Genomic DNA, 25,952 nt, shown 5'->3' with positions numbered 1-25,952 from the left:
AAGAAGGAAGTCGCTCAAACCTCCAGCGAGTCACAACCTGCAACTTAAGCTGATATGCAAGAGAGCTCCACTGAGAGGATCCTTCCTGCTCCCAGAGGACACAACGGAGAGCAGATTCACAGATTTCACCACTTCGAGCATGAAAAACACTGCCGGTATAATCTTGAGGATTGAGTGCAGATGAAACAGCGAAGTAAACACCCGGATCACCCAATTATAGCACACATGGACGGTCGCTGCACGTTTAATGACGCTACAGGTTTGGATTTGAGATCACACGTGCAACCTTGTGGTTGAAAGACGGGCCACAGATTATTGGTTATGCAGGATTTCCAGAATAAAGCTGCACAAATGGAGGTGTAACAAAACAAGAGCAACAGGTTTCCCTTCACTGGAACTTCGTCTGGCTCATTTTGCATTGTTTTAATGAAATATATGTAATTGTTAAAATGTTTAATTTTCCTTGTAAGGAGTCATTTGCATTTATAAGCTCATTATAGATTTGTTGATTGGTGCATTTCTGGTAAATTCATTGACGTAAAAAAAAGATGGTTTCACTCAACTGTATGTTGTTGTTTTTTGTTTTACAACTGTAATACAGACAACCACCACTAGTCGGGGCCGGAGAGCTGGAGAAAACAGTTGGTTTGGCAGTAAAAGGGAGAGTATGATGGCACTTTGACCAGAAATGGGAATCCTACTGAGCATATTATTGGCTTTATTACAACTAAAATAGTTTCATCTTTCACATCTTTCTGTGTGCCTGCCCCTTTAAGAGGCAAAGTGCAAAGATTACTCTCTCAGGGCCCTGTTTTTTGTTGTTTAGTATTTTTGGATTCTGGATTTTCAGCGTGTCACCAGTTTCCAAACCTTGGGGGGGGGGGGGGGGGGTACATACACAAATATCATGTTTCCAACTGTTTCTAAAAATTGCAAAAGAAACTGAAAAATCTACATATGGAATTCTTAGATTTTTAATTTCCCCTTTTCAGGTGAAATGTTAAAGTATCTTTAATATACTAAAAACTCTCCTTTAAACCATAAAACTGCACGTTTACCTGAAAATGATCAACACAGCGGTTCGTTGAACAGAAAGACGTCTTTTCTATACAAACAAAATTGGAACCACATAAAAACACGAGAAGAAGTGACGACACACACCCAGCTAACAGCGTCATTTATTTTAAGAAATTATATTAATATTACAATGTTCATTAAATTACTCAGAATCTGGACCCTCCTCTAAACAAATATGTACATATTTCACAGTGAATTTGGTACATTTGGTTTTTTCCCCATCATGAAAACACATGAAATCCTAATAATAATAATAATAACTTTAGCAAAATAAAAAGCTCTGGAAAATAAAAGGCTCACAGAGGCGGAAAAATGAAAGCAGGACGATTAAGGCGACGCAGGAGAAATGTGGGCCGTGAGGTTCTCAGGGCTTCAGAGATAAAAGTGTAAGTCAATGGATCCTTTCTCGGCAGCGCAATCTACTTAACGGTCAAACCACGAGCCCTGGAAGAACTTTGACGAGCGTCGATTTCCTGCAGACAAGCGTCCCTTTGTCTCTCTGACGTCTTCTGCAGAAACTTTGGAGTGAGTGGTGGTAAAAAAAAGAAAGAAGAAGAAGAAGAAGAGGAAATCTCTTCTCTTGGCTGAGGACGTGAGACGGGGAAGAGAAACGGCGGCGGTCAGTCGCGCTTCTGCGGGACGCAGCCCTCCATCTCCAACACGTCTGGCCAGCCGTCGAATTTGTTTGTGTCGGCGCTGTTTTTGATGTGCTGAGGCGGGAAAGACGACAAGGGAAGTTTAGAATTCAGGCCCCGGTTGACGCCAGAACCTATTTTGAAAAATAGAGCTACACTCGGTAGAGCGGCAGCCCTTCGCCAACGCCACATTTGTTTACGGACCCGAGTTAGCATCGCTAGCAGGTTAGCTCATATCGACGCTAACTACCCTCTCAGGTCACCGTGTGAAACACTGAGCAGGGAGCGTCTCCATGGCAACACACGCTGATCTCCTTTGCCCTCCATTAGGCGCCTCTCTCATCCGCTATGTATGGGACCTTTTTTTATTTTTATTTTTTTTGCAGGTTTTTGGGATTTATTTTGAAACAGTTCGCCGTTAACGTCCCAGAATCTAATCGATTGGTCCTCGGATGATGACAAATCATCCCCCCCGAGGATTCCATGTAATTCGTGTTGATAGTATTTTGCAAAAAGTTGGTAAAAGACACACATACACACAAATCAGTTCTCCAGAAAAAAAAGAAGCTTTGTATACCATAGTACTTTTCAATATCCAGTTTTAAGGAAACTCTCGACGTGTCGTCCCAGCCCGAAATAAAACGCAATGAAAGTTTTGCGTTTTCACACGAAAAGGGGTTTTACACTCTGCTAGGATGTGATGCAGATTTCAAATAATCCCACAACCTTTTTTTGCTCAAGTTGGCGGAGTTATTTCACTGATCTACTTTATATTTATAAGTGATTCGGCCGAACACGGCTTTGTTGTATTGTGCACTACATTGAAATGAAAGCACGGAATATCAGATTACTACAACGTCCTGGTTCAGAATCAACAGATTACAAGGATGTTCACACGGATTAGATCCTAGTCCCTGAGCAGGGTTGGACTGTAAACTGATCTGATGTCAACAGTAGGATCATTCATAGCTTCAGGTCAGATGCAGCGGTTGTGTAAACTTGTAAACTGTGTGTGTGTGTGTGTGTGTGTGTGTGTGTGTGTGTGTGTGTGTGTGTGTGTGTGTGTGTGTGTGTGTGGTGTGTGTGTGTGTGTGTGTGTGTGTGTGTGTGTGTGATTCCCTTGTACACTCTATTAAGTTTCATTACTGCCGGCGTGTGTCTCATCCTCTCACGAGGTGTTCCTTTGAAACGCCACATGAAATCCTGATCCGTGTCACTGGAGAGCAAACTAATGGCGTCGGACCCGAAGATGAGGCGCGCTGTACAGAGCAGATGAAAAATGTCGCTTGTGTTCATTTTTATGGGTAGAAACCTGACGAACACCATTTGCATTCCCAGCGTTTAAAAACCAGTCCGACCAGTTCAGGACTGCAGAGCTTAAATCTTTCAACATGTTTCTCTCGGTGTGAAGTACAGGGACGATTTGATTTACCTTTTTTTTTTTTTCTTCCATTCTAGTAAACAATGACAAGGTAAAAACTATCAAACGTAGATACACGCTTCAGTTAAGAGTGAATGTTGCTTATCAGAGGCTCAACTTTCACCTCATCTAACCTCTGGTTGGATTAGTAGTAATGGAACTGGTTGACTATGCAACAATAGAAAGTTTCCTCACAACTCCACCCAGTTTTATTTATTGAATGTTCAAAAACATCCCGATGATCAGGAAGAAACTGCGCAAGAACAATTAGAAGATGACCTTACTGTACATTATCGTCCCACAAATAATAAATACAATTAAAGTTATGGGGGGAAAAAAAACATCTCTAAAAAGGTGTAAAGTGTAAGTTATGAAGGCAAAACGTTGTTGAAATAAAAACTGACGGCCGTACAGGACCTGTAAACTCAACCGTTTAAGTTTTTAAAGAACATTTGAGGTGAATCGGGCATTTTAATCCTTCCTGTATCATTTGATGCCGACATATGAGATGTGAAATGACGAAAAGAACTTCTGTTCACCTGCTCGAAGGGACTCTTGGTCTTGATCCCTTTCCCCCCGACGAAGATCCAGTTATCGCGGAACTTCACATTACTGATGGATGAGCTGCCCAGATCGGCGATGAGCTTCCTGGCTTCGTCGTTTAGTCTGCAGGCGAATCGCTTGATCAGCATCGGGGGGGGGGGGGGAGACGACAAATCAAGCGATTTGGTGGAAAGGGTGGAGGAGGTTCTTACTTTGTTGCCGGATCATCGAATGAGGCCATCATGACGATGGTTCCTTCTTCGATCTCCGTCAGGAACTTAATGAAAGGGGTCACCTCTGAACGGAGGTGAACGTGGTTAATTCGATGTGCGTTTGCCCCGAAAACAGAGCGGCCGTTGAAACAGACTCACCTCCGCCCCACATGTCGAAACTGTCCGTCTTTTTCATCTCGCCCGTTCGTCCTGCGGAGGAGAAGAGAATCGGCTCGACATCTCCCAGTAGCAAACGGTTTATTCTGTTAAGTGTCAACGTCTCGGTTCTAACGTCGCGAATCAGTAACGTACCGTCAACCAGAGCGATGTTGATCCCTCGGCCCACGTTGTTCTTCACACTGCTCATTATCCTGCAACGGATTCAGTTAGAGAGCAGTTAAACAGTTCAGGAGCCGCTCGGCACTCTGGTCACCGTTCAGTCGGTTCCATGATGATCAGTGAGGTTTTCCGATATGTAGAACAACCATTTGACTTGGGTTTCAGGATTTCTCCTTTCGGTGTCTTATGAAGGATTTTTTGGTGTCTTTAACAATAATTGCAACGTTTTACTTTATTTCCTGACTGTGACTGTAAAATGGATCATTCTGGAGACAGAGTAACTGAATTTTAATCACGATGTCGGCTGCACACAATTACATTAACACGATCGCCGGAAATATTAACATTTGAAACGCAGGCTCTGCTTCATGTGAAATCAAGCACTTTCTCGGTCAACCACCAGGGGGCCAATGTAAGGTCAGGGCTTCAGCTTCCTAAAACTAAGAGAGCACTAATTTATTAAACCACCTGAAAAAAACAAACACAAATAAGATGATGCATGAAGGTTAAAGCTGACGTATCTGTAGTATGTTCCTGTTTTTTTGCACTTACGATTGCACTCTGCAATGGCATGTATTTATTTTCCATTAGTCTTAGATACATTTTATTTTGTCCTTTATGATTTATGTTTATTTTCAAAAGAAAGTACAATGAGAATGTTTTCGAAATCGTGAATTCAGTATTCATCAAATCATGACCGTGCAGCCATAACCAGAAGGTGGCGTCGTGTTGAGATTGTATTCAGTTTTTGTTAGTAATTTCGTGAAAATATAGACATTTTCCTCACGTATACTCTGAAACCACAGCCAAGAAAAACTTTGGAGTTCAAACTTAAAGGTTATTATGGCATGGCTTAACCGGTTCCGCCGGCTCGAGATGAAATTGGGCCTCTGAAGTAAAATGTGCCTGAAACCTCTGATAAAGCACATTTCCTGTTACTCACAGTTTATCCTCCAGGCAGAAGCGCGGTCCCACCACACTGGCTGCGCCGCTCGCCACCTTGAAGGCGAAGTGTCCTTGGGGACATGCCTTGGAAAGACCACACTTGTGTCTGACCGGCTTCGCCGCTACAAAGACAAAACTCAGGTTATACGACGGACGTGCGCTGACACAGCGGATAATACTAACTAATGGGGAATCTATGTACGGAGAAAGCTGTCTTCTATCGACAACAGGATGTTGCTCATTTACCATTGTGAGTCGACTTGTACAGAGAGATTGGGTGGGGTAAACAAAATAGAAAAGAAAAAGGAGCACATGCAGGAAAACATCAGTAAGTCAGAAGAACAAAGACCAGTGTAGAATAATGATAATAAAAGAAATCTACTTACTCACTATGTTGTCTGTCAAAGATTTGGCTGAAAAAAGAAAAGTGAAACTCTTTACCAGAGGAAAGGACGCGACACAGTTCGCCACGTTTTATCATGAGACGTTTCAATAACATTATATAGATGTTACTCACTGAACAGTTTGCCAAGTTTAAAGTCTGTGCTCGTCTCCAGCAGTTGAAAAGCCAGAAAGACGACAAGAAGGAATGCACAGACGAGCACTGCCAATTTCAGTATACCTGGGAGAGAAAGGAGAGACACATTACGAGTGACCTTCACTTAGAAGGGCCGTACCTAAATTACTAAATTACTTGAGATAATCGAGTTTCATTATTTTAAATGTTTTTATAGTCACACGTGTTACATGTGAGAAAAGCAGGAGATCAAATTCCAGATAAGTTTCCAACCCTGAGGTTAGAGAAGCAGGCTTGTAAATCAAATATTAACCACTTCAACCCCAATTACTCAAGTCAGGAAAGACACTCGTATTAATATCAGATCACTCAGACCTGATGGTACATTTTATATCAGTGTTGTGAATTCTTGTGTTGCTGGTTTCTCAGAGTAAAAGCAGCTTCACGTACCATTAGCCCTGAACATCTTCAAGACACTCCGACTACTTTGTCCTGTACAACCTGTAGAGACAAAACAACATGTGATAATACTCATTATATAGTATTTGTAGGTACTCAAACGTGTAGGCAGGTTTGACCACACTAAATATAGGATATCTGAATTGCTTTTTTTTTGTTGTTATATGTATTTCTTCATGGCCTCCTCTTTTCTTCCTGTTTAAGTTCATGACAGTCACATTAGACATTAATAAAATAGAAATTAGATGTTTAGAATGTGCATAAATTCCATAGAAAGACTAAACTTATCACATGTCTACATAAACACTGATTCCTTTAAGTTTGTGTCTTATAAAATAACTTCCTTCTCATAGTTAGTGCTCAAAGTGAAATAATCTGAAATATTATCAATTGTGACTATAATGTTTTCTGGGTCCTGTCATTAAATATACATAGCGTAATAACTATATTGAAATGTATTAATTACATTATAACACAGGAATAGAGCCCGTGAATCGTTTTAGGACACTATTTCTAACTATAAATCCCATTTGTGTAGAGTTTTGCACACTTCCGGTGGTGTTTACTCTATAAAGTCTCGGGTAACAAAGTTCCTAGGTTTAAAACGTTTCCGTTTCCTGTAAATGGTTAAGCGATATAATAGCGTGCTCGAGTACATGAATAATTGATATATATTCCTTTTCAAGTTGGATATATTATATTTATATTTGAATATTTCGGTGGTCTTCGGGATTTCTTTAAGTGACGTTAACTTTAGCTGAGAGCATCTTAGCATGGCTGGTTTGGGCTAATGTAGAGTTAGTATTCTTGATATTAAAACCGGCTTTACGTTGCGGTATTTTATCGTTTAATATAAGGTGCGACGCGTTCTGAAAACTACAGCGATCTTCAGCTGCAGCAACTTGAAACTGACGCCGTGAAACTTCCTCGTCTGTCCCGGCGCCGCTAACAGGCTCCGCTACCTCCAACCGAAGCCCAGAGCAACGGCACAGAAAGCCGCGCATGCAGGCGGCGTTTTAGGCAGAGATCCGGGCTCACCTGTTCGGCCTGCCCGCCCGCCCGGTGGATCCGAAGCTCCGAAGGTGTTTTAAGACGAACGACCCGGTGAGGCGACAGTACCGAGCCGTGTCATGACAGCTGAGCTATGAGGCGGGACACACGGCGAGGTGAGCCACTCCGTCTGGAAAAACGAACCCCCCCCCCCCCCCCCAAAAAAAAGACAAATAAAAACCTTTACGTTTATATTTTTAATACATTTCTCTTCAACTTCAATGCATTAAACATAAAACTTTTAAATAATAAACAAAACAATAAGTTAAATATAACATGGAAGTTTTACTCAACAAAATATTGAAATTCCAACCATTAAAATGTTAAGAAAAGAAAATTCAGCAGACATTACGAGGTCAACTCCAAATTATGGCAATATCTATGATTCTAAATTAATCATTTATAGTTTTCTGGAAATAACAAGACAGACCATATCTTCTGAGCAAAATGTTTTATTTTGAAAAAGCATCAAAAGTTTACATGAATAAAACATAAAACACATACACACCCTGAGAAATATCACAAATGTTGTTTTATTTATTGAAGGAAAGTTCGAAACTATTACTTATAGATCTTTTTTTATAAATTTTCTCTCCACATTTCCAATTTTTTATTTACTTTTTTCTTTTTGCATGCATGGTTTGTAAATCAACATCTTTCTGCCCGGTTATTTACCTGCTCTAGCCTTTGAACTGTATTCATGAATACAAGTATAGATTTTTTTATTTTAACTTTAGTTCAAATGTTAACCCTTTAATAAAAGTTGTAATTTTTATGGAATACTATGATATTTGGACGTAAAATGCCTGTAAAAAAAATAGATTCTTTACAGTCAGACTTTAGTCTCAGTGATAATTATTAAATTTGGATATTTGAATCCTGTTTAGCGGATAATATTTAATCCGTTTCATTTACATGCAAATGAGATTTGCGTTGAGCAGTTATTTTCATGAATGAGTGAGACGTCTGTCAAAAACACCTCTTTGTTACGTCACAGCTTTTTCTTCTTCCGCATTATGAGGAAAATGAAACTCGTTGCAGTGCCAACACCGCCACCTACTGGACAGCTTTTGAAGTACAGCTTGATTTTGTGATTTTAGTTTAGTTACTAATGCACATTTTCAGGATTGTTTCAGGCTGTTTTCACATTAAACAGAAAAAAGGTGTTGCAAAACAATGAAGGAAAAAAATACTGTACATATAAAAAAAGCAAAGCCGTAAAATGAAACGAACTCAATAAATTAAGACTTTCAGCTTTTGTCATATCGAGGAAAAATCCATGAAAACATTGCCAGCCTTTTCTTCAAAAACTGTGATTATTCATCACATCCATAGAAATGTGTCATACAAGGAGATTCTGTTGAAATAAAAACAAAACGTGTCAGTTTGTGTGAGGAAAGCTAAACTGCATGGGATCATATGTAAGATTAAAAACAGCAAAATATGTATTACATCATCTGAGTCCTGATGGCAGGCCGTGCCGTTGCTGCCCGTGCCACTCTCGTGATCCGGCGTGACGCCGTTGTTATCCTCCTGGGTCCGGAGGTTTGAGAAACGATACGAAGGAGACCTGTTTCAGATAAGAGAGAGAGAAACCAAGGTAAACCGGTGGACGGAAGGTGCGATCACGGCAGGGATGCACGTCTCTCTCACCTGTTTCTATACATCACTCTTCTGACGGCGAGGACAGCGGAAACCACCGCGATCAGGACGATGAGTCCTGCGCCAGTACACACCAGGATCAACACCAGCCTTTCTCGCTGGAAAATACACCCATCAGAGTGCATGTAAAAAAAATACACAAATAAAAAAAGAAATTGAACCTCGGAGCAGAATGACAAACTTGTGTTTGGAGATGCAGGGAATGGACGCCAAGAACAGAAGCAGATCAAAAGTCCATTATTAAATCAATTATACAATAAAATCTAAAAAATCTGGAAAAAAAAAAGTCCCCAAAAAGAAATCTCTAAGAGGGCTTGCGAAAAAAAATACGAAAAAAAGATAATCATATAACATTTAGGCTATTCCTGTACTGTAATTTCCGGACTATGAAGAAAAAAAATAAAGGTCGGAGTTACGTGATGAACCTGAACGCATCACCAATGTATCGCTGCCATTAAGCTTGTTAACTGTGTCATCGGAAACGTGTGAAATAAATCGGCTTATGGTCGAGAAAAATTACGGTATTTCTTTAAATTTACCCTTCTTACGATCAGGTCATGAAAACGCCAGAACTAAACGACGACAACCAGGGTTAACTCAAGACAAAGCACCAGAGGACCTACTGACCGGAGTGTCGAAGTGCGTGACTGAAGATGTGGACTTGGCGGGCGGACCCGGGCTGGGATTGACTCCACACGGTCTGATCACCGTCTGCACTGCGTGCTGGGGAGTGAATCCCCCCTCGCACCGGTTACTGGGCACCTTCCGGTACCTTCACATGCCACAAATCGGTCAGACGCTGAGGAGGAGGAGGCCATGTTGTCTTATTTTTCTCTATTTTACAAGAGAAATGTACCCAGCCGTCAGGAGCTCGTCCTCCTCTCCGTTCAGACAGGCCTCCAAGGTTTTATTTGCGGCACTCGGTTGTCTCACGCAACTCGGAGGTGTTGACGTGGCGATAGTAGCCGTAATCACTTCCAGCGAGGAGGAGAGGGTTATTACGGGATGTACTTACATAAGACGGTAAAATGGGCTTTTTAAACCCGCGACGCAACACGTCACCCACAGTCTGACATACCATAAGTAATCCTCCCGGGTGCACAGGCAGGGGCTTTGTTTCTTGCCCACTTGGAAGCCTCGGCCGTTCCTGCACACCGACTGCTTCTTCAGCCTCCTGTAAGTCTCCTTCACGCCCAGGACGCAGCCCGTCCTGTCTGACGACTCGCCTCCCTGCGCCTCGTGCGCCAGCCACTCTTCGTAATCCCGGTCGCCGCCTGGAGAATTGAAATGAAAAGCGACAATTGACATTTGGCTCCACCTAACATGAGCAACCACCAGGTGGCAACGGCGAGGTTGGGTGAGTCAACATGATCCTTTCCTAACTCCTTTAGGAAGCCTCCGATCACCTTTACGTAATCCTGTGACGTCATCCTTGGGGATAAGGAGAAGTGGATAGGAAAGGAAAGAGGAGGGACTATGAGGAAGCACCCCCTGACTCACACTCTCTGGTAATGAGGCTCTGGAAGTCGATGGTGACGGCCACCCACATGGGCTGTCCGTCGTCCTCCGGCCTGAAGCCCCACACGCTCACGTTCATGGCCTTGGTGCCCGGCTCGGACGAAAGCCCGGCGAAGAAGAAGGGCTGCTCTGTGAAGTTATACGACTTCCAGCACCGGCCCTCGTCGGTGGAAAACCTGGTGAAAAGGAAACGGCGGCAACAGATGAATGTCCATCGCAGGGTGGGGGTCCGCACGGTTAAAAAGCAGAGGACGCGTCTCTACTTGATAGTCTTGACTTGTCGATCACGCAGAGCCTCCACAGCGACAACGAGACCCCCGGAGTCCAGTATGCTGTAGTGGTGCGGACCGCTCAGCGTCCCCCTCCAGCTGTACCCCCCGTCTGAAGACACAAACACATCCGGATGCTGCGAGGACGACAGAGAGTCACCCACAGTGCCTGGTGACGCACAAGCACACGGGTGATTCGCGACGAGGACTCGGATTAGAATACGAGTTTCACTGGTCCCGCTAAAAAGCAGTTTCTTTACCGTGAGCGATGACGAGGCCGACGGCGGTCGGCTCGGACAGCGCCAGCATGGGGACCAGGCGGTTGTTACGACTGAGCTCACCATGAATATGGAGGTTGCACTGTGGTGAAATGAATTAATATAAAATAACTGGTAGAACGGAGAAGTGGATCGTGGTGACTGGTTTTTACGTAGCGTACCTTCTTGACTTGCTCGCCACAGTTCACGTTCTCCGGTTTGTTGAGTTGCCTCCACGTTCCTCCTCTGTTGAAGGAAATGACGGATCTTATGCGTCCATCTGCAAGACAAAGTCAGGATGAAATCTGGAATGGAAGGAAAATATGGACTCGTGCATATATATGTCTATTTCAGGACAGTCGGGATCTAGTCCAGGCGTGTCAAACACAAAACCCCACAAAGACCAAACCTCCCCTGCAACAAACAGAACAAAATATCCTCCAAGAGGTACATGTTGAATCCAACAAGTGAAGAGACAGAAAGACATGAAGATTTTTTTTACCTAAATCCAGTTTATTAGTCAGATAAACTCCTCTCAGGGAAGTAATGTTGGTGAAATCACTCTTCCTCTGACCATCGAAAAGATGGCGCTCCAAAGATTTTGAGAACAAGATCCCGCGGTCGTCCGAGGTGTACATCGTCCCAAAATACGTGTCTGAGACAAAAACAGACGGTTTCAGTGGTACATGGTACGAGGTCACGACTTTGTCTAGTAATCTCCTCAGGCTATGAGTGTATTATCGGCGATACCAGCACTGCGTAACCCAGTCAAGTACTAATTTACTGAAACAGCTTGAGGTGTTAGATGGAGGAAGATGCTCTATGATGTGGATGGGATCTGTTCTTGAAAAAAAGGGAAAGATTTATTAACCAAGACAACAACAACAACAACAACAACAACAGCTGAGAGAGAGAGAGAGAGAGAGAGAGAGAGAGAGAGAGAGAGAGAGAGAGAGAGAGAGAGAGAGAGAGAGAGAGAGAGAGAGAGAGAGAGAGAGAGAGAGAGAGAGAGAGAGAGAGAGAGAGAGAGAGAGAGAGAGAGAGAGAGAGAGAGAGAGAGAGAGAGAGGCTCTACAACTGTTTTCACATCAGACAAAAGCAATGGACTGCAAATGTTTACTAATTTAATGTTATCATTCAGTCACTCAGCTGTGTTGTGATGACAGGAACATGTTTGCACTGGAAGAAGTTGGAACTGGACAACCCCCCCCCCCCCCCCCCGAGTTTTAACTTTTTTCTAAGAATTCTGACTTTTTTCCCAGTATTATGACTTTTAAACTCAGAATTCTGACGTAAAAGTCTCAGAATTATGACTTTAAACTCAGAATTATGACTTTTTTTCTCAGAACTCTGACTGTAAAATCACAATTCTCACTTTTAACCTTAGAATTCTGACGTAAAAGTCTCAGAATTATGACTTTAAACTCAGAATTATGAGAAAAAAGTTTAAACTCTGGGGGGGGGGGGGGGGGGGGGTTCCACAGTGGCCTTAATCCTCTTCTGTAAGGGACAAACAACCACCCACAGTCACTATTACAGGAAAAGCCAGCACAGGGAGAACATGCAAACTCTGCACATAAAGGAACCTTAAGCCCATAATCGAACAACAACAATCCTGCATTAGAACTCAAAGAGAGAAACAACCAGTGTCAGCGGCGGCATTGGGACATGTACGACTCCGCATGTCAAAGAGATTTAGCACCTGGGAACGAGTGGTGCCGCGCCGACACAAAACCGTTCAGCGTCACTCATCAACACTTATCAGTGCGAAGCTCGCACACGTGTCAGCTGAGGGCCTGAAGGACGCCGCGGAGGTCCGTGGACATGTGTGTTTGTTTGTTTCACACCCCGATACCAAGATGTGTCTGTCAGCTTTTTGCTGTGTAACCTAAATCTCCCTCCCTCCAGCAACAAGAAGATAAAGCCCCCTTCATCCCGCATCACCCATATTTATCTCTGCAAGAACAAAAGTCCCACCAGCCCGAGCCAGACGGCTCCAAGGAGTAAAAAACGCAATATGAGGCAATAAGATGAGAGTGACTGGGGTTAGTGTGAGAAAAAGAGTGAGTGGAGGGTACGCTGTGAAGAGGGAGGGAAGAGGGAGGGCGAGAAAGGAAAGGAACAAAGAGTTGGCAGCTAAAGTTGCACACACACACACACACACACACACACACACACACACACACACACACACACACACACACACACACACACACACACACACACACACACACTCGATATGATGGGGTGATTTGTCAGCAACACTAACAACTTGTGAAACCAGTCCGGCCTTCACCGTTTAGCTTTTCCACGACAACAAAAGCGGCTGAGAGGGCGAGAAATTCCATCATGTTGTGTGGGCATATTTGCCAATCTGTGTCAAGCACGCCGTCGGGTTTTGTGTTTGTGTGTGTGTGTGTGTGTGTGTGTGTGTGTGTGTGTGTGTGTGTGTGTGCGCTTGCATACACCTTCTGAATGGAAAAATATGGACAAAGAGATTAACTGTGCCCGTGTGAGTGTTTGTGTGTGTGTGCGTGTGTGTGTGTGTGTGTGTGTGTGTGTGTGTGTGTGTGTGTGTGTGTGTGTGTGTGTGTGTGTGTGTGTGTGTGTGTGTGTGTGTGTGTGTGTGTGTGTGCATTAAATGTTTTTGTGTGATACCTCCGGGGTTGTCCACATGCATGAAGAGCATGTCCTCGTCTCCGTCCAGGATGGAGTAAAACTGCAAACACACACAAAACCAAACAAAGGTGAGAAAGAGTAGATTGGCAGTTAAAAAAAAACAAACAACAACAGTTTTGATGACTAATTTAATCTTTGTTTTAAGCCCAGTCTAATCGCCGTGAGAGCGAGTGTGTGTTTGCGCTGTCAACAACTTGTGTGTGTGTGTGTGTGTGTGTGTGTGTGTGTGTGTGTGTTTCATCAGAGCAGGTGTTTGTTCAGTTGGAAATTTTGCCACTGATGTTTTTCACTTAAAACCAACTTCTTCAACTTCCCGACCACAAAAACAAACAAAAAAAACATGCGGCAGGCAGTTCATCAACTAAACATTTCATCAGTTGATATATATATATATATATATGTGCTTCGAAAAACCACATTTATTTTTATACTTTCCTCACAATCTTACTTTTACTTCCACTATTACTCGTTTTGCACACAAGTATATGTACTGAGACCATAACAGAATATTAGCACTTGTACTTAAATATTATGTGTACTTTTGCCACCTATTATACTATAAAAAAAAAGAGGCAAAAAGATATATACATAAAATCACATAGAAATGTACTACATAAGTTATGTCTGTTTGATAAGTCAGTGATAAATATTGTAAATCTCGTTGATACTTATACAGACAGTTCAGTATCAAATCCCACAAGACAGGTCATCCATTGTTTCCAAGTAATTTAAACGTATTATTTTATGATATTTATATACTTTTAACATACATGTCGGGTGTCATAAAACTGCTCTAAATCACACACGTTTCATAATTTTTTAATCCAAAAAAAACCTCTTAATAGACTTTAAATATGGCCTCGAATGCAACTCTTCTAGAATACACAAAAAAAAAGTACAGTACATGAGAGTTGTTGCATTTATTTGGAATACTGTCACAGTCATTTTCTGTGTGCAGAGTATACGTTAAAACACGACGGAACATGGAGATCCGTTGCTTAACCAAAGCCCATGTTGTTCATGCTGTACACCTACTGTATATCCATAATGTGCAGAACTGAGTTTTTGTACTTGGTCTTTTTTTTTTTCAGTTTATTCTTAGTTTAGAATAAAATATAAAGAAAAAATGCAGAATTTACTAAACATCTCACCTGCTCAGTGGACGCAGAGGGAAGCAGAGCTCGGCTGAAGGTTTCTCCTTGGTCTGATGAGAAATACATGACACGAGGGGTTCTCTGGGAGCGAAACAGAAACTCTCTCATTCGTGGTAAACGCTGGCGTGTGTGTAGACCTGGCGGATACATCGGGAGGAGGTTTTACCGGATCTTCCATCACAGAGAAGAAGAGGAAAGCGCCAATGTAGCCAAAGCTGTAGATGTCCTCGTGGATCGTGGTGAAGGTTCTCCCCAGATCCTTCGTTTTCCTCAGCAGCAAGTCTCCCCTCTCGTCCGCCTCAACTGGGACGCGAACGCAAGCGTGGAAGTTTTAACAATTGATCGGACTTTGTGTGGATCGTCTTCACGTCCGTCAATCTGGTCTGAGGTGCAAGTTTCTGACATCAAGTACTTCATTTATAGTGAATAGTTCTGCAATGTGCAGTTAAAAAGACTTAATCCGACAGATTGTATTTTGTGCAGTTACTCTCAGAATCTGGAACCTTATCCTGTATTTACTGTTATTATTACTTATTTTATATGTGTGTGTGTGTGTGTGTGTGTATAAAGAGATGATTTTTAAACAATATAAAGAGTACATGTTGTATATTTCTACATGTGTGAATACATTTCTAAGCGTAAAAAATTGGATATATGTATATTTTATGTATTTATAATTTATTATATTTATTCTATATTACACAGCATTGATCATTAAAAAAAAAGTTATTTATTGATACTTTTTCATCAGATAATTTGTGGTGTTAGAATAGTTCTGAATATTAAACAAGTGAATATTATTGAATATTAAATAAGCTAAAGAAAAATATATAGTATGTATTGAGAAGCGGTGGAATTTAATTGGTCGTCATGGAAGTTATACTTCTTCCCACTCCTTTTCGGACATGCTTTCTGAGTATAATTGTTCTTCTGTAATTATTCACCATTTGTGTGATGAAATATCTTATATATAATAGATAACAGATAATAATGTGGGGATATCTGGCGTGCACACTGTGGACTTGATATTGATTTTGAGCATGTCCAAAATAAAATTTAAAAAATAAAATGAAAATGTAAAAAAAAATGAAAATATTTTGTATGCTTTCTATTACGTCTCAGACGTAAGTTTTTCTACTGTTTTAATACAAAACTTGACAAAACTTTGCCTACGTAGACGATAAAAAATCCACGGTAATCTGTACAAAAGCGCCTTAAGGATGAACATCAGATTACAAGTGATGATAACTCTTTGGGAAACTGTCTCCCCTATGACACTATATTTTTTTCTGTGATGTTTTTCAAAGCACCAAACTTGATATTAACTTAACATAAAACAGAAACCACATTTCTACCTACTGATACTTTTAAAGTGTTTACTTTAGTTTCTCACCTGGGTCCACTCGAATGCAGCTAAAGAACAAATTGATTCCAGCGCCCCTGATGGAAACAGGAAGTTACAAATATTTCATGTACGGCAAAGATCATTTCTGCATGTGAGGGTCATAGTGTTATCCCCCCCCCCCCCCCCCCCCGTCATTCGGCCATTAAAAACTCTGCACGTCTGCTGTTTATCCTCACCATGAGTATGAATGTACTCCATCGTAAACTTTCGTCCACTTGGCGCCAAAGTCCAGCGAGAGCCAGAGACTGCCCTGAAAGTCAGGAAACGCAGGAATGTGTTTACCTTCCCTTCAAGGTGTGTTCGCACTGTGTGTACTGAGGAGGTACACGCTTCACACACAGGTGACCCGGTGTTCTCGGACGAGAAAATTCAACAAAAACTATGAGAAACGAGGGGGGGTGGGGGGGGGCATGGTTAAAAAGAAAAACTCACATCAATGCTGAGGGCCACGAGGAAGTCTGGGTTGAGGAAGTGGTACGTGATTGGCTGAGCCAGGTGAAAGGGCAGCTGGATGAACTTGAAAGTTGCACCGGCGTCAACAGAGGTGAAGATAATCCCGCCTGGGTGGTCGACCACCGGCGTGTCTGCCGTCAGTATCACCTGTGAATGAAACAAACAAACAATGAAAACAGATCAGAGACGGGACGTCGTCAAAGGTGGATGAAGGACGGTTCAGGTGAGCCAGTGTTCTGATCCACTGTGTCCACAAAGTTTTTATACCGGCTCCCAACGTGGAACGATTCTTTCACGGTCGCTATTCCCTCCTGCAGAGACTGATGGAGGCTATGGAGCGCTCTTACTACGCATGCGCACACATATCACTCCCCCTCCCTCCCCCTCGTCCACTTACAAACAAACATGGCGGATCCGTAGCGGTGTGACTCGCGGTCTGTATTCTAGTTTTATCGTCCATATCAGTAGTTTTATAGTAGAGACTCACTCCTGATAGCATCCGATGCCTCATCAGTCCATACGGATGTCGGGTGCTCTCTGTTTTCTTCTCTGCACAAACGTCTGTGTGGTTTCATTAAAAAAAAAAAAAAAAGCAACGGCGCCCTCCCGTGGCCCGGCAGACTAACTACACCGTTGTCTCTGTGTCCGCTGCTGCGGTGTAAACGCACTTCTGTTTTTTTAATGGATTCGGCCTTGTCACATGAAACGTTGTTGTGTAAACGGGGCCGTAAATAGAAAGGCAGCAGTCACATGTTGTGAGGAGGGAAGCTGGAATGAGAGCGGCTGTTGACTCACCGAGCTCCCCGGACCCACGCTGACTCCAAACTCCTCCTTTATGAAGGTGTGGTTGATGCGTCGGGAGATGTCGTGGAAGGACTTTCCGTAGTCCGTACTGAGCGAGGGGAAAGGGGAAAGGGAGTTATGTTTTGACGAAGAGGAACGCTTGAGCTGAGAGGATGCTCACTCACCTTCTGTAAAGTCGAGAGGAGCCTCCTTCCTGAAAAGACTCAATCGGAGCGCTAAATGTCGACAGCACCAGGATCACCTAATAAACGTGTGAAGATGGTTCAAACTTCACTTCCATCTTTTTTGCTTTAACTCCATTTAATATTAAATTAAAGTTACTGTTAGGACTACCATTACTGATTCAACCTGATAGAGTTTGATTTAACAACAAAGAACTAAATAAATAAATAAATTAAAAAAAACACCTTAAATCAAAAAGAAAGACAATCCTAATATATTTTAATTGCAACATTTTTCTTAACCTTTCAAAGTGTAAATTCTCCAACTTGATTACATTTTTTTGGCCCAAGATTCAGTTTGAGGACAAATAGGACAGTTGTTTCTTTATAGTCGGTTATGAAAGTTATGGAGTTATCTTGTACCTTACAAAGAGGCCATAACAAGGACTTATGGAGATAATATGCAGCAGCACTCATAATGAAATACTCACTCCTGTACCGTCGCCCACCCACGTGAGAATTACATAGGAGCCGTCATCACCATTAAACCCTGTCTAGGAGAAAGAGAGGAGACGGGCGTATAATATGTTAATGTGGACAACACAGCAAAGAAATGGGTGCAAAGTACTGCTGGCTAAATCTGTGGTAAAAATGTGAGGTTGTATATATCTTAGCAAAGTTAGTTCAATTAAAAAAATAGCAATACACAATATGCTCAAAATCATTTTTTACTCTATATTTGGGATATCAATGCACCTTTGTTGGATTTAATTGTTATTCATATTGGGTAAACATAAACTTCAGCTTTTACAACTTGAATTTTATTTATATTTACTCTGTTTTGGTATCCACAACTTATATTCCTAAAGAACTCACAACTCTACAATGAACGGCAGGTTAGAAATGATTTGAAATCCATTGAAACTGTTTTGTTTAAAAAAATATCCCTCTTAAGCAGTAAGTACCCTCATGTGCACTATTCTTAGCTCACAATCACACCTTGTAAGAATTTTAGTAAACTAGTTTCCCATTTCAGACTATATGACGTAACACAGTAAATCAGTTATTATTGGACATTAGTGGAAAGTCCGGGATGTCCTGTCAGGAATGATTCAAGTACCTCAAAGGAGTAAATTGGCTGTGGGTGGAAGTTAACTGGCTGGGTGCCAGATAGCAAAGGTACATATTTAAACCAAAGTAAAACGTTGTGACTTATTATTACAAGAGTGATTACTTTTTTACCATTACACAGAATTGTTCTTTTGAAAGAATTATGGATTAGTGATTTTATTTTGCTTTACGCACAAGCAAAACAGCCAATAACTTGAGGATTTAAATGTAAATATATATATACATATATAATTAAACGTACACAGCAGCTCACCTCATGTGTGTTGTCATCCAGGACCTTGTGCTCTGCCGGGGTGAGGGGGAGCCGGCAGGAGGTGAAGGCAGCACCGTGAGGAGGCTGCGAGGCGCCGGCGGCTCCACCGGGATCCCTCCTGGGACGTGTGCGCACCTGACCCCCGCCATGATCCTGCTCAGACCCCGCCATCCCTCCGCATTCAGCGCCCAGCAGAAGGACGCACAGGCCGCCGAGGACCGCAAATCTCCACAACATGTCTCCACTGAGCGGGTCCCTGAAGGAGGGGGGAGGGGGGGGAAACAACCTTGAGCACCACGGAGCGAGATGCGCGCTGGCGCAGGTAACAGCGCGGCGCAGTGAAGTCGAGTGGGGGGTGGGAAGTGTTTGGACGGGTCATTAACATAGAAAGTGCTGCGAAGTGGCGCTTCCACCCTCAGCAGGTGCGTCTGCCCGCATCCCGGTGACCTGACTTTAGATTAAGAGAAGGTGCGATGGAAACAGCTCTGCAACATGCAGAGATCAGAACTGATCCGCAGCCAAGTGCGGGACATTAGATTGTGTCTAATATCCTGTAATATCACGTGCTGGGAAAAATACTGGGCTCGTGACAAAATAAGGCTTTTCTTTTTTGTACTGAAAGAGTTTCTGTAGCCTGGGGCCTCATTTATAAAGCTTGCTTACGCAGGCCCTGAAAGATGCGTACGTCACGCAAAGTTTGTGATCTGAAAAAATAAACTTTGCGGGAGAATGTGCGCAAACTTTGAACCTTGCGCACGCACATTTTGGAGACAGGGGAGCCTGGCAGCGCCGATTGTGAAGTGGAGAATTGAAGCCAGATTCATCTCATACGTTTAATATCTTCAAATATCAGACTGATAAGACCTTCAGCCCTTCACAATAACAGACAAGCAGCATGACTTCCTCCGGAGGTTTATTTATGTAGTGTGACCATCTGAGAAATAGAAAACACCGCCAACAACCAAGCGGGTGTCGTTTATGCACATTTCTGCTCCACATGTTCACTTTGGTATATGCAGTTAACATTTCTAACAGTTTATATCTGCCGCTGTCTTGAAGCAGTCTTGTTTGACCATTTTATCATCAAGTGGCTTCATCAGAAGAAACTGCGTAAAAGTACAATCATGTATTACTTTCACAAATTCCATTCCTTTAAAAACAAACAAACAAAAAAACCCTAACACGAACAACATCAATCAAACATCAACAATCTGAAATCCGATCTGCTTCAGTGTTTCTCTCCAGACCAATGTTGGCTGAAGTCTTTCTTTTGTTTCTCTGCGGATCATCTGCAGAACCTCGCGTGCATGTTTTTAGACACTCCCCGCAGTGACACAGCTCCCATGCTGACTGGCCTTAACCGCAGTCATTTCATCCACCTACTTTTCAGTTTCAGTGTTGAATCATGTGCCCCCCTGGCAGAACCCCCAGTGGACATATTGGGAATAGCAGCAGATTTATTTTTTATTTTTTTTACTACTTAAGGTCATTTTATGGCCCAGATTGGATCCTCTGGTGGATTGGGGGTTTTGCTCACGGGCCATAATGTTTGCCACTCCTACCTTAATGCATTAGAGTTCCCAAAAGCAGTGGGGGAGTATTGTAATTTATGCTGAAAACTGGGGGCAAAAGCATGTTGAAAATAAGCTATTAATGTACATTTCTTGACCCTAAAATTAATGCATTGATTGAGGTCAGAATCACTTTTGGGAACTCTTTAAAACCTCACATTCCAAATGGAACGCTTCCAACTTGACCTCATTAAGATACCATGTGCTTCATATGAGAAATTGCATTTCTCAACAGTACACTGTAATAAACATGTTTTGTAGTAGTTATTACCGTAGTGCAAAGCTGAGGCAGTGTCTCAGTTCACCTGTAAAAAACATAAATGAGTGAGAGCGTCTGAAAGAACTTTTGCTGGGAGTTTCAGACGGCACACAGCTGTTTTGCTGCAGGCTGGTGCATCAGTCCAGCTGTGACTTGTTCCTTTTATCATTTATACGGAAAATGATTGAACTTCATGCCACTTTCGAGTTTTCAACTGCTGTTTGGAAACACACATCATTAAGACAAAGAAGAAGTCAATAGAGCTGGTAAAGGGACACGGGTTTTCAGACACTGGAACAAAGAAAGAAGCTCGTCTTTCTGGTTGTCATCTATTTAAATGAATACTACCTGGATGATCATATACCGTTTTAAGACATAAGTGTTTATATTAAATGGATTATTCCCACATACTAGTTGTTGGGAGGCTTAAAAACAGAAACATGATCAAATAAGTCAAGTGGAAAATGGATAATTGCTGAGAAACTTGAGGGTTTGTTCTGAACATAATGGGCACGTCTGACGCACGTCTGGTGAATAGTTGGTATGTGGGTGTGTAATAAGGTCATCATTCTAATCATCATTTACCAACTCTTGTCAGATCAACGACACATATACTTCACTTCTAATAGAGACGGAGAACAGAGGATCATTGGAATGAGGTGACTAACAGCGTTTGACTGCTTTTCTTTAGTATTTATTATCCATGTGGCGTCCCGACGCGTCTGGCTTCCCCCCACTGAGCTCCAGTCCACACACCGGACACCGGGTGACAGAAAGTAGGATATTTGTCCTTTTAAGACCATTTCAGTGTGTCTGAAATTAAAAACATACAATTAGTCGCTAAAATAGCTTTCTTATTAATCCCTCTGGTAGTTCCAATTAAATCTATGCCACGTTCACGATCAATAAAGTGGCTCATTCCTTCTCTGTGTTGAAATTATTAAAGCCTAAATAAAATGCAGCACGGCTCAACATGGGAGTTGATTTAAAACTTGATTCCAAGCAGTGTGGATATTACTTTTATGAATGGAGCACTATTGTAGAAGATGCACTCGATGATGTGACCGGGCTGTAAATGTTACGAGTCTAAGGGGATTTCTTCAGAGGCAGGTTTATTGTGTGACACACAATTGGCAGTAAAAGTTGTCTTATCTACACTGGCAGGAATAAGGTACAAGCAACTTTTTGAGTTTGCTGGTTTTCTACATTGATCATAAAATTTAATGCTTGAATACAGTCACTTTTAAACGGCAGCCATCTTGATTCACTGAAATGAGCTCTCGTGGCGTCTTAAGACTATCTTGTCATATTCCAAGAGATTTAAAAAACAAACACTTCCACACATGATTATTTAATTCCAAGAAGTTTCACTTACATAAAGTTGTTGTGCTGTTACACAAACAGCCGCGTGAGGAATCGGGAAGAATCGCTGGTTGAATTGCCAAATGTTTTTCTTTCTTTTTGTGTTGTTTCTGCTCCGACTGTCGGGATCTCTCTGCTTTCAGTTCCCAAATTAACACCAAACTTTTGTCTTTGTTCTTCAAAAAACATGCACACGTATAGTTTTATAACCATGATTCAAGATACGTTTATTCACAAAATAACAAAACTCCTTAGTGCAGTAATCACTGTTCAGTAGTGCTTTTTTTTGTTTGTCATCACATTTTAGTTGCTTTTTTTTCTTCTTTTTAAACGCTGCTCCAGTTCATTTTAACAGTAATCAGCTGTATCAAGACAAAACATGATCGAGTGTCCAGCACGTCGCAATCATCTTTGATTCACACACAATACAACAACTTCTCCTGCTCAAAAATCGAGTTTCGCTTTGCGAATGCCACAGCACAGTTCGAACCCGCGACCCGCTGTTTGTCAGTCCATCAGTCGGCCCGCGGAGCTTTCATGAGCCGGCGTTTTTAGTCACAGCAGGTCGTCTGTTGTTGCTGGATGAGAGCGGCCCTTCAGTCCGACCGGCCATCCCTCTCGTGTAGTCATGGTCCGGGCTGTACATGAGGCCGCCGATGGGGTCCAGCAGTTCAGAAATGACGGCAACGAAGTAGAGCACCATCCCAAATATAGACAATCCAAATATTTTGAGGAGTGCCGCCATTGGTCCAACGGTCCAATTGGCCTGCAAGAAGCAAAAACCTAAAATTAATAAAGTTTTACATCTACAAATGCAAGTATGTCATTGACGTGGCAAGAACAAGTGTTGTAATTTATCGTATATTTCCAGACTATAAGTGACACCTTTTTAGTAGTTTGGCTGGTAAAGTAACTTATACATCAAAACATTCCAGGTCTGTTCGGATGTCTTATTCACACTCAGAAGTGGGACGACTTCCTCCTCCCAGTTACTCTTTTAACTCATAGGTAAGCGGGAAAGTTGAGACACAACTGAGAATCCTGTCAAAGTTTGGGGGTAATGCCTCCTCGGCAGTTTACTTCCACTTGTGCAGAAGTTAAGCTGTTTTCACAACCATATCTTAATGCTTGTGCTGACTGTGGATGATGAATACTTTTCTCTAAACCTATATGGGCACGTTAAAACCTCCCATTAGGAATTTCCCAGTTTGACGTGTTGGGATGAGATGGATGGAGTCGGTGGTGCATTTACTGACTGTTGGAAAATCCGATGCTAAATAAATTAAATTATCAAAGTCTTTTAGGAAACGCGTCGCAATGCCCGTGCGTAAAAGACATGGGCGACGCGCGCATCGGAGCGCATGGCTGGAACGACACGAGAACAAAACAGGAACCACGCAGTGAAAAAATAACTTGACTCCTGTCTGTACTCCTTTTGGATGCTGAAAAACAAATAACTTACTCGGCTGATCCGCCGTGGCTTGTCTCGCCGCTGTTGTCCTCGTCGTCGAGCGAGCTGCTGTAGTTTTCCAGACGCGGCTGACGCTGCTTCACGCGCTGTTCTTCAGTGATCACAGACGCGTTTCCTGTTCTTTTATACGGCGGAGAAAACTGTTCATCCCAGCAGAGACAGAGCCCCTCAGGCTCCTTCTTCTTCACTGTGACGTGAAATTCGGTGCCGCGTCACTCTGCGGCGGACTATTTCCTGTTCAACCAACCACATGGCGCGAGGAGACGACCTGCGGGATTTCCACGGGGACTTTTTCCTTCGCGAGAAATCACGGTTGGCTTCTTAGGAGTAATGATGCAACTGTGTCCTCAAACAACTAACTGCTGCATTGCGTTGACTCGCAAAAAGTACTGCACTTACAAGAATACTCAAGTAAAAGAAAGTATTAAGTTACCATCTTAAATAGACATTTGATTCGGTTTTCTTGCGCTCTTACAACATAGACAGATATATAACAGGGATAAATATAAATATAAATAATAGACTATTTAATTAGATTAAAATAAGCTCCACACTGGAGCTATCTCAGGATAGTCAAACCCTTCAAACCTTTTCTGCCCTTTATGCATTTCACATTTTCTCGTTACAATAGTCTTTAGATTTAATGTCACTAGATTCTTGTAAAGTGATTGAGTACCACTATCCAACAACTTCAATATGACTGACTGAAAGCTTTGTTGTTTGCGTTACTCACGCACAGGTTACTGGAGCAATATGGCAAAACAAACTGGAATTCAGCTTAAAAAAATGTAGTTATGTATTCATATGAAGAAATGCAAAAGTTACCAAATATGCTCACTTGAAAATGATATATCTAGGAAGAAATGTACTCCAAAAGTATCCAAAATACTACTTAATACATTAATGTGACTATTTGTGATGTATTACTGGTATTTGGAACACATATTGGACAAAGTTTGAGCTTTAATTCTGTATTTTGATTTAATTCTAGCTCTTTTTTCTTATTAACACCCTGAAGCTGTTGATACACCATACACTATTTACTGTTCCTACTACATCAGAGATGGCTAAGGACAATTTTGTTTTATATTTTAGCTGTCAAGTATTGCCTGCGGCATACTGTCATTTACAAATTTTATTAATGTGGTTATTCTTAACAACATTTACATTGTTATTGGACACTATCAAATATCAGCAGGTTACAATTACAAACAATTGGGTATTATAAACTTCTGCTAACCTGATAGTTATAGCAGAAACAACAGAAATATTTCTGTGTGCTGCTTTTGTTCATGTGACGCAGCTTAGTTAAATATTACAGTTTGTAAAAACAGAAATATTCCAACTCTGAGCCATCCCACTAAAAGCTCTGTGGCTTAATGTGTTACGCTGGTGAAGATTTTGGCTCAGTGTGGTAAAGTTCATGTAGGAAATTGATGTTTAAGGTTTTTATGAATTCGTCACCGAACATTTTTTGTTGCTGGTTTGTTTACACCAGAATATATCGGGTTCACTAGTACATTAGAAAGTTTGTTTGTTGGTTTTGAAAACAATAACAATCAAGAATTGTTTGACTAAATAGATGTGATGCCGACAGGCTAAACTCGTGAGGGAAAACTGAGGCCCAATAAGGATTAAAGTGCTTCATTGCTCCATATGTTTCAGTTGTTCACTTCATCTGCCTTCCAGGTGAACGCACGTGATACTTGACCAAACAGGACCAACCAGTTCAAGGCTTTAGATTAGATTAAATCCCACACAGTGAGCGACACTTTTACTCCTTTGGGATTGTATTACATTCAGCAAAAGTTTCACAAAAAATCAAAAGCTAAACATAAATACGTGTGTTTTGATTTGTTTGATTGTGGTACAATTTGAAGCCGAAGTGTGAAGAACCTCATGTAGTATTTGTTGAAAATAGAATTGAAGTGCGGAAAGGAAGTGCAGTAGATCTGCTTTTTCAAAAGACGCAAGCTTCCCTAAAGATTTAGCTGTTCCGCTTTATCCATTTAATACTTCTTGAAAAAACACTTCATCGTGTACTTTGGAAATGCAGTGCGCAGTCATTCGTGCACTCTTACGAGTTTTAAAATCAATCTAAAGGAGATAGATTAACAATATTTCAAGACAATATATATGTATAGCAGATGCTGCTACAGGTATAAACATTATATAAACTTCAGGGGTTCAATCATTTAGATATATTTTCCAGGTGCAAGAATGCCTGCACAAGTGACACAAACATCCATCTGCTTTTGCACGTAAACCAAAAACTCACATTTCAGATTAACTGGCTGCTCTTAAGCTGTGGATGTAAATGTTTATTGTAAGACGAAAAAGATAGAT

General features: G+C 41.8%; 2 protein-coding genes and 1 long non-coding RNA gene across 3 annotated transcripts; all 3 read right to left on the bottom strand.

Moving 5' to 3' along the window:
* Nucleotides 1–1,160: 1,160 nt before the first annotated feature.
* On the bottom strand, nucleotides 1,161–7,356 carry fam3c (FAM3 metabolism regulating signaling molecule C). The gene is made up of 10 exons (XM_080492032.1): nucleotides 7,186–7,356; nucleotides 6,139–6,189; nucleotides 5,689–5,793; nucleotides 5,558–5,584; nucleotides 5,170–5,293; nucleotides 4,200–4,258; nucleotides 4,047–4,097; nucleotides 3,888–3,972; nucleotides 3,672–3,798; nucleotides 1,161–1,787 (listed from the first exon to the last, which is right to left on the bottom strand). The coding sequence occupies exons 2-10, from the start codon at nucleotides 6,152–6,154 to the stop codon at nucleotides 1,698–1,700; spliced, it is 684 nt and encodes a 227-aa protein (XP_080348158.1). The 5' UTR covers nucleotides 6,155–6,189; nucleotides 7,186–7,356; the 3' UTR covers nucleotides 1,161–1,697.
* Nucleotides 7,357–7,635: 279 nt separating this feature from the next.
* On the bottom strand, nucleotides 7,636–19,180 carry LOC308127405 (sortilin; the record flags this gene model as incomplete). Its single annotated transcript, XM_080492434.1, is given in 22 exon segments — nucleotides 7,636–8,554; nucleotides 8,650–8,767; nucleotides 8,851–8,957; nucleotides 9,487–9,631; nucleotides 9,716–9,795; nucleotides 9,797–9,833; nucleotides 9,938–10,133; nucleotides 10,360–10,553; nucleotides 10,641–10,815; nucleotides 10,907–11,006; nucleotides 11,086–11,183; nucleotides 11,406–11,558; nucleotides 13,562–13,622; nucleotides 14,734–14,817; nucleotides 14,903–15,039; nucleotides 16,130–16,176; nucleotides 16,318–16,391; nucleotides 16,574–16,741; nucleotides 17,390–17,486; nucleotides 17,563–17,639; nucleotides 18,051–18,113; nucleotides 18,944–19,180. Coding segments are annotated over 22 exon segments (2,463 nt in total). The 3' UTR covers nucleotides 7,636–8,539.
* Nucleotides 19,181–22,436: 3,256 nt separating this feature from the next.
* Nucleotides 22,437–23,846, bottom strand: LOC308127263. The gene is made up of 2 exons (XR_013936490.1): nucleotides 23,598–23,846; nucleotides 22,437–22,901 (listed from the first exon to the last, which is right to left on the bottom strand). It is a non-coding gene; the product is annotated as an uncharacterized lncRNA (long non-coding RNA).
* Nucleotides 23,847–25,952: the final 2,106 nt, after the last annotated feature.

Source organism: Lipophrys pholis (genome assembly GCF_963383615.2).
Source record: "Lipophrys pholis genome assembly, chromosome: 22".
Taxonomy (NCBI): domain Eukaryota; kingdom Metazoa; phylum Chordata; class Actinopteri; order Blenniiformes; family Blenniidae; genus Lipophrys; species Lipophrys pholis.
Note: the sequence above shows the minus strand (reverse complement) of the source record. Positions and strands in the feature narration are given on the sequence as shown.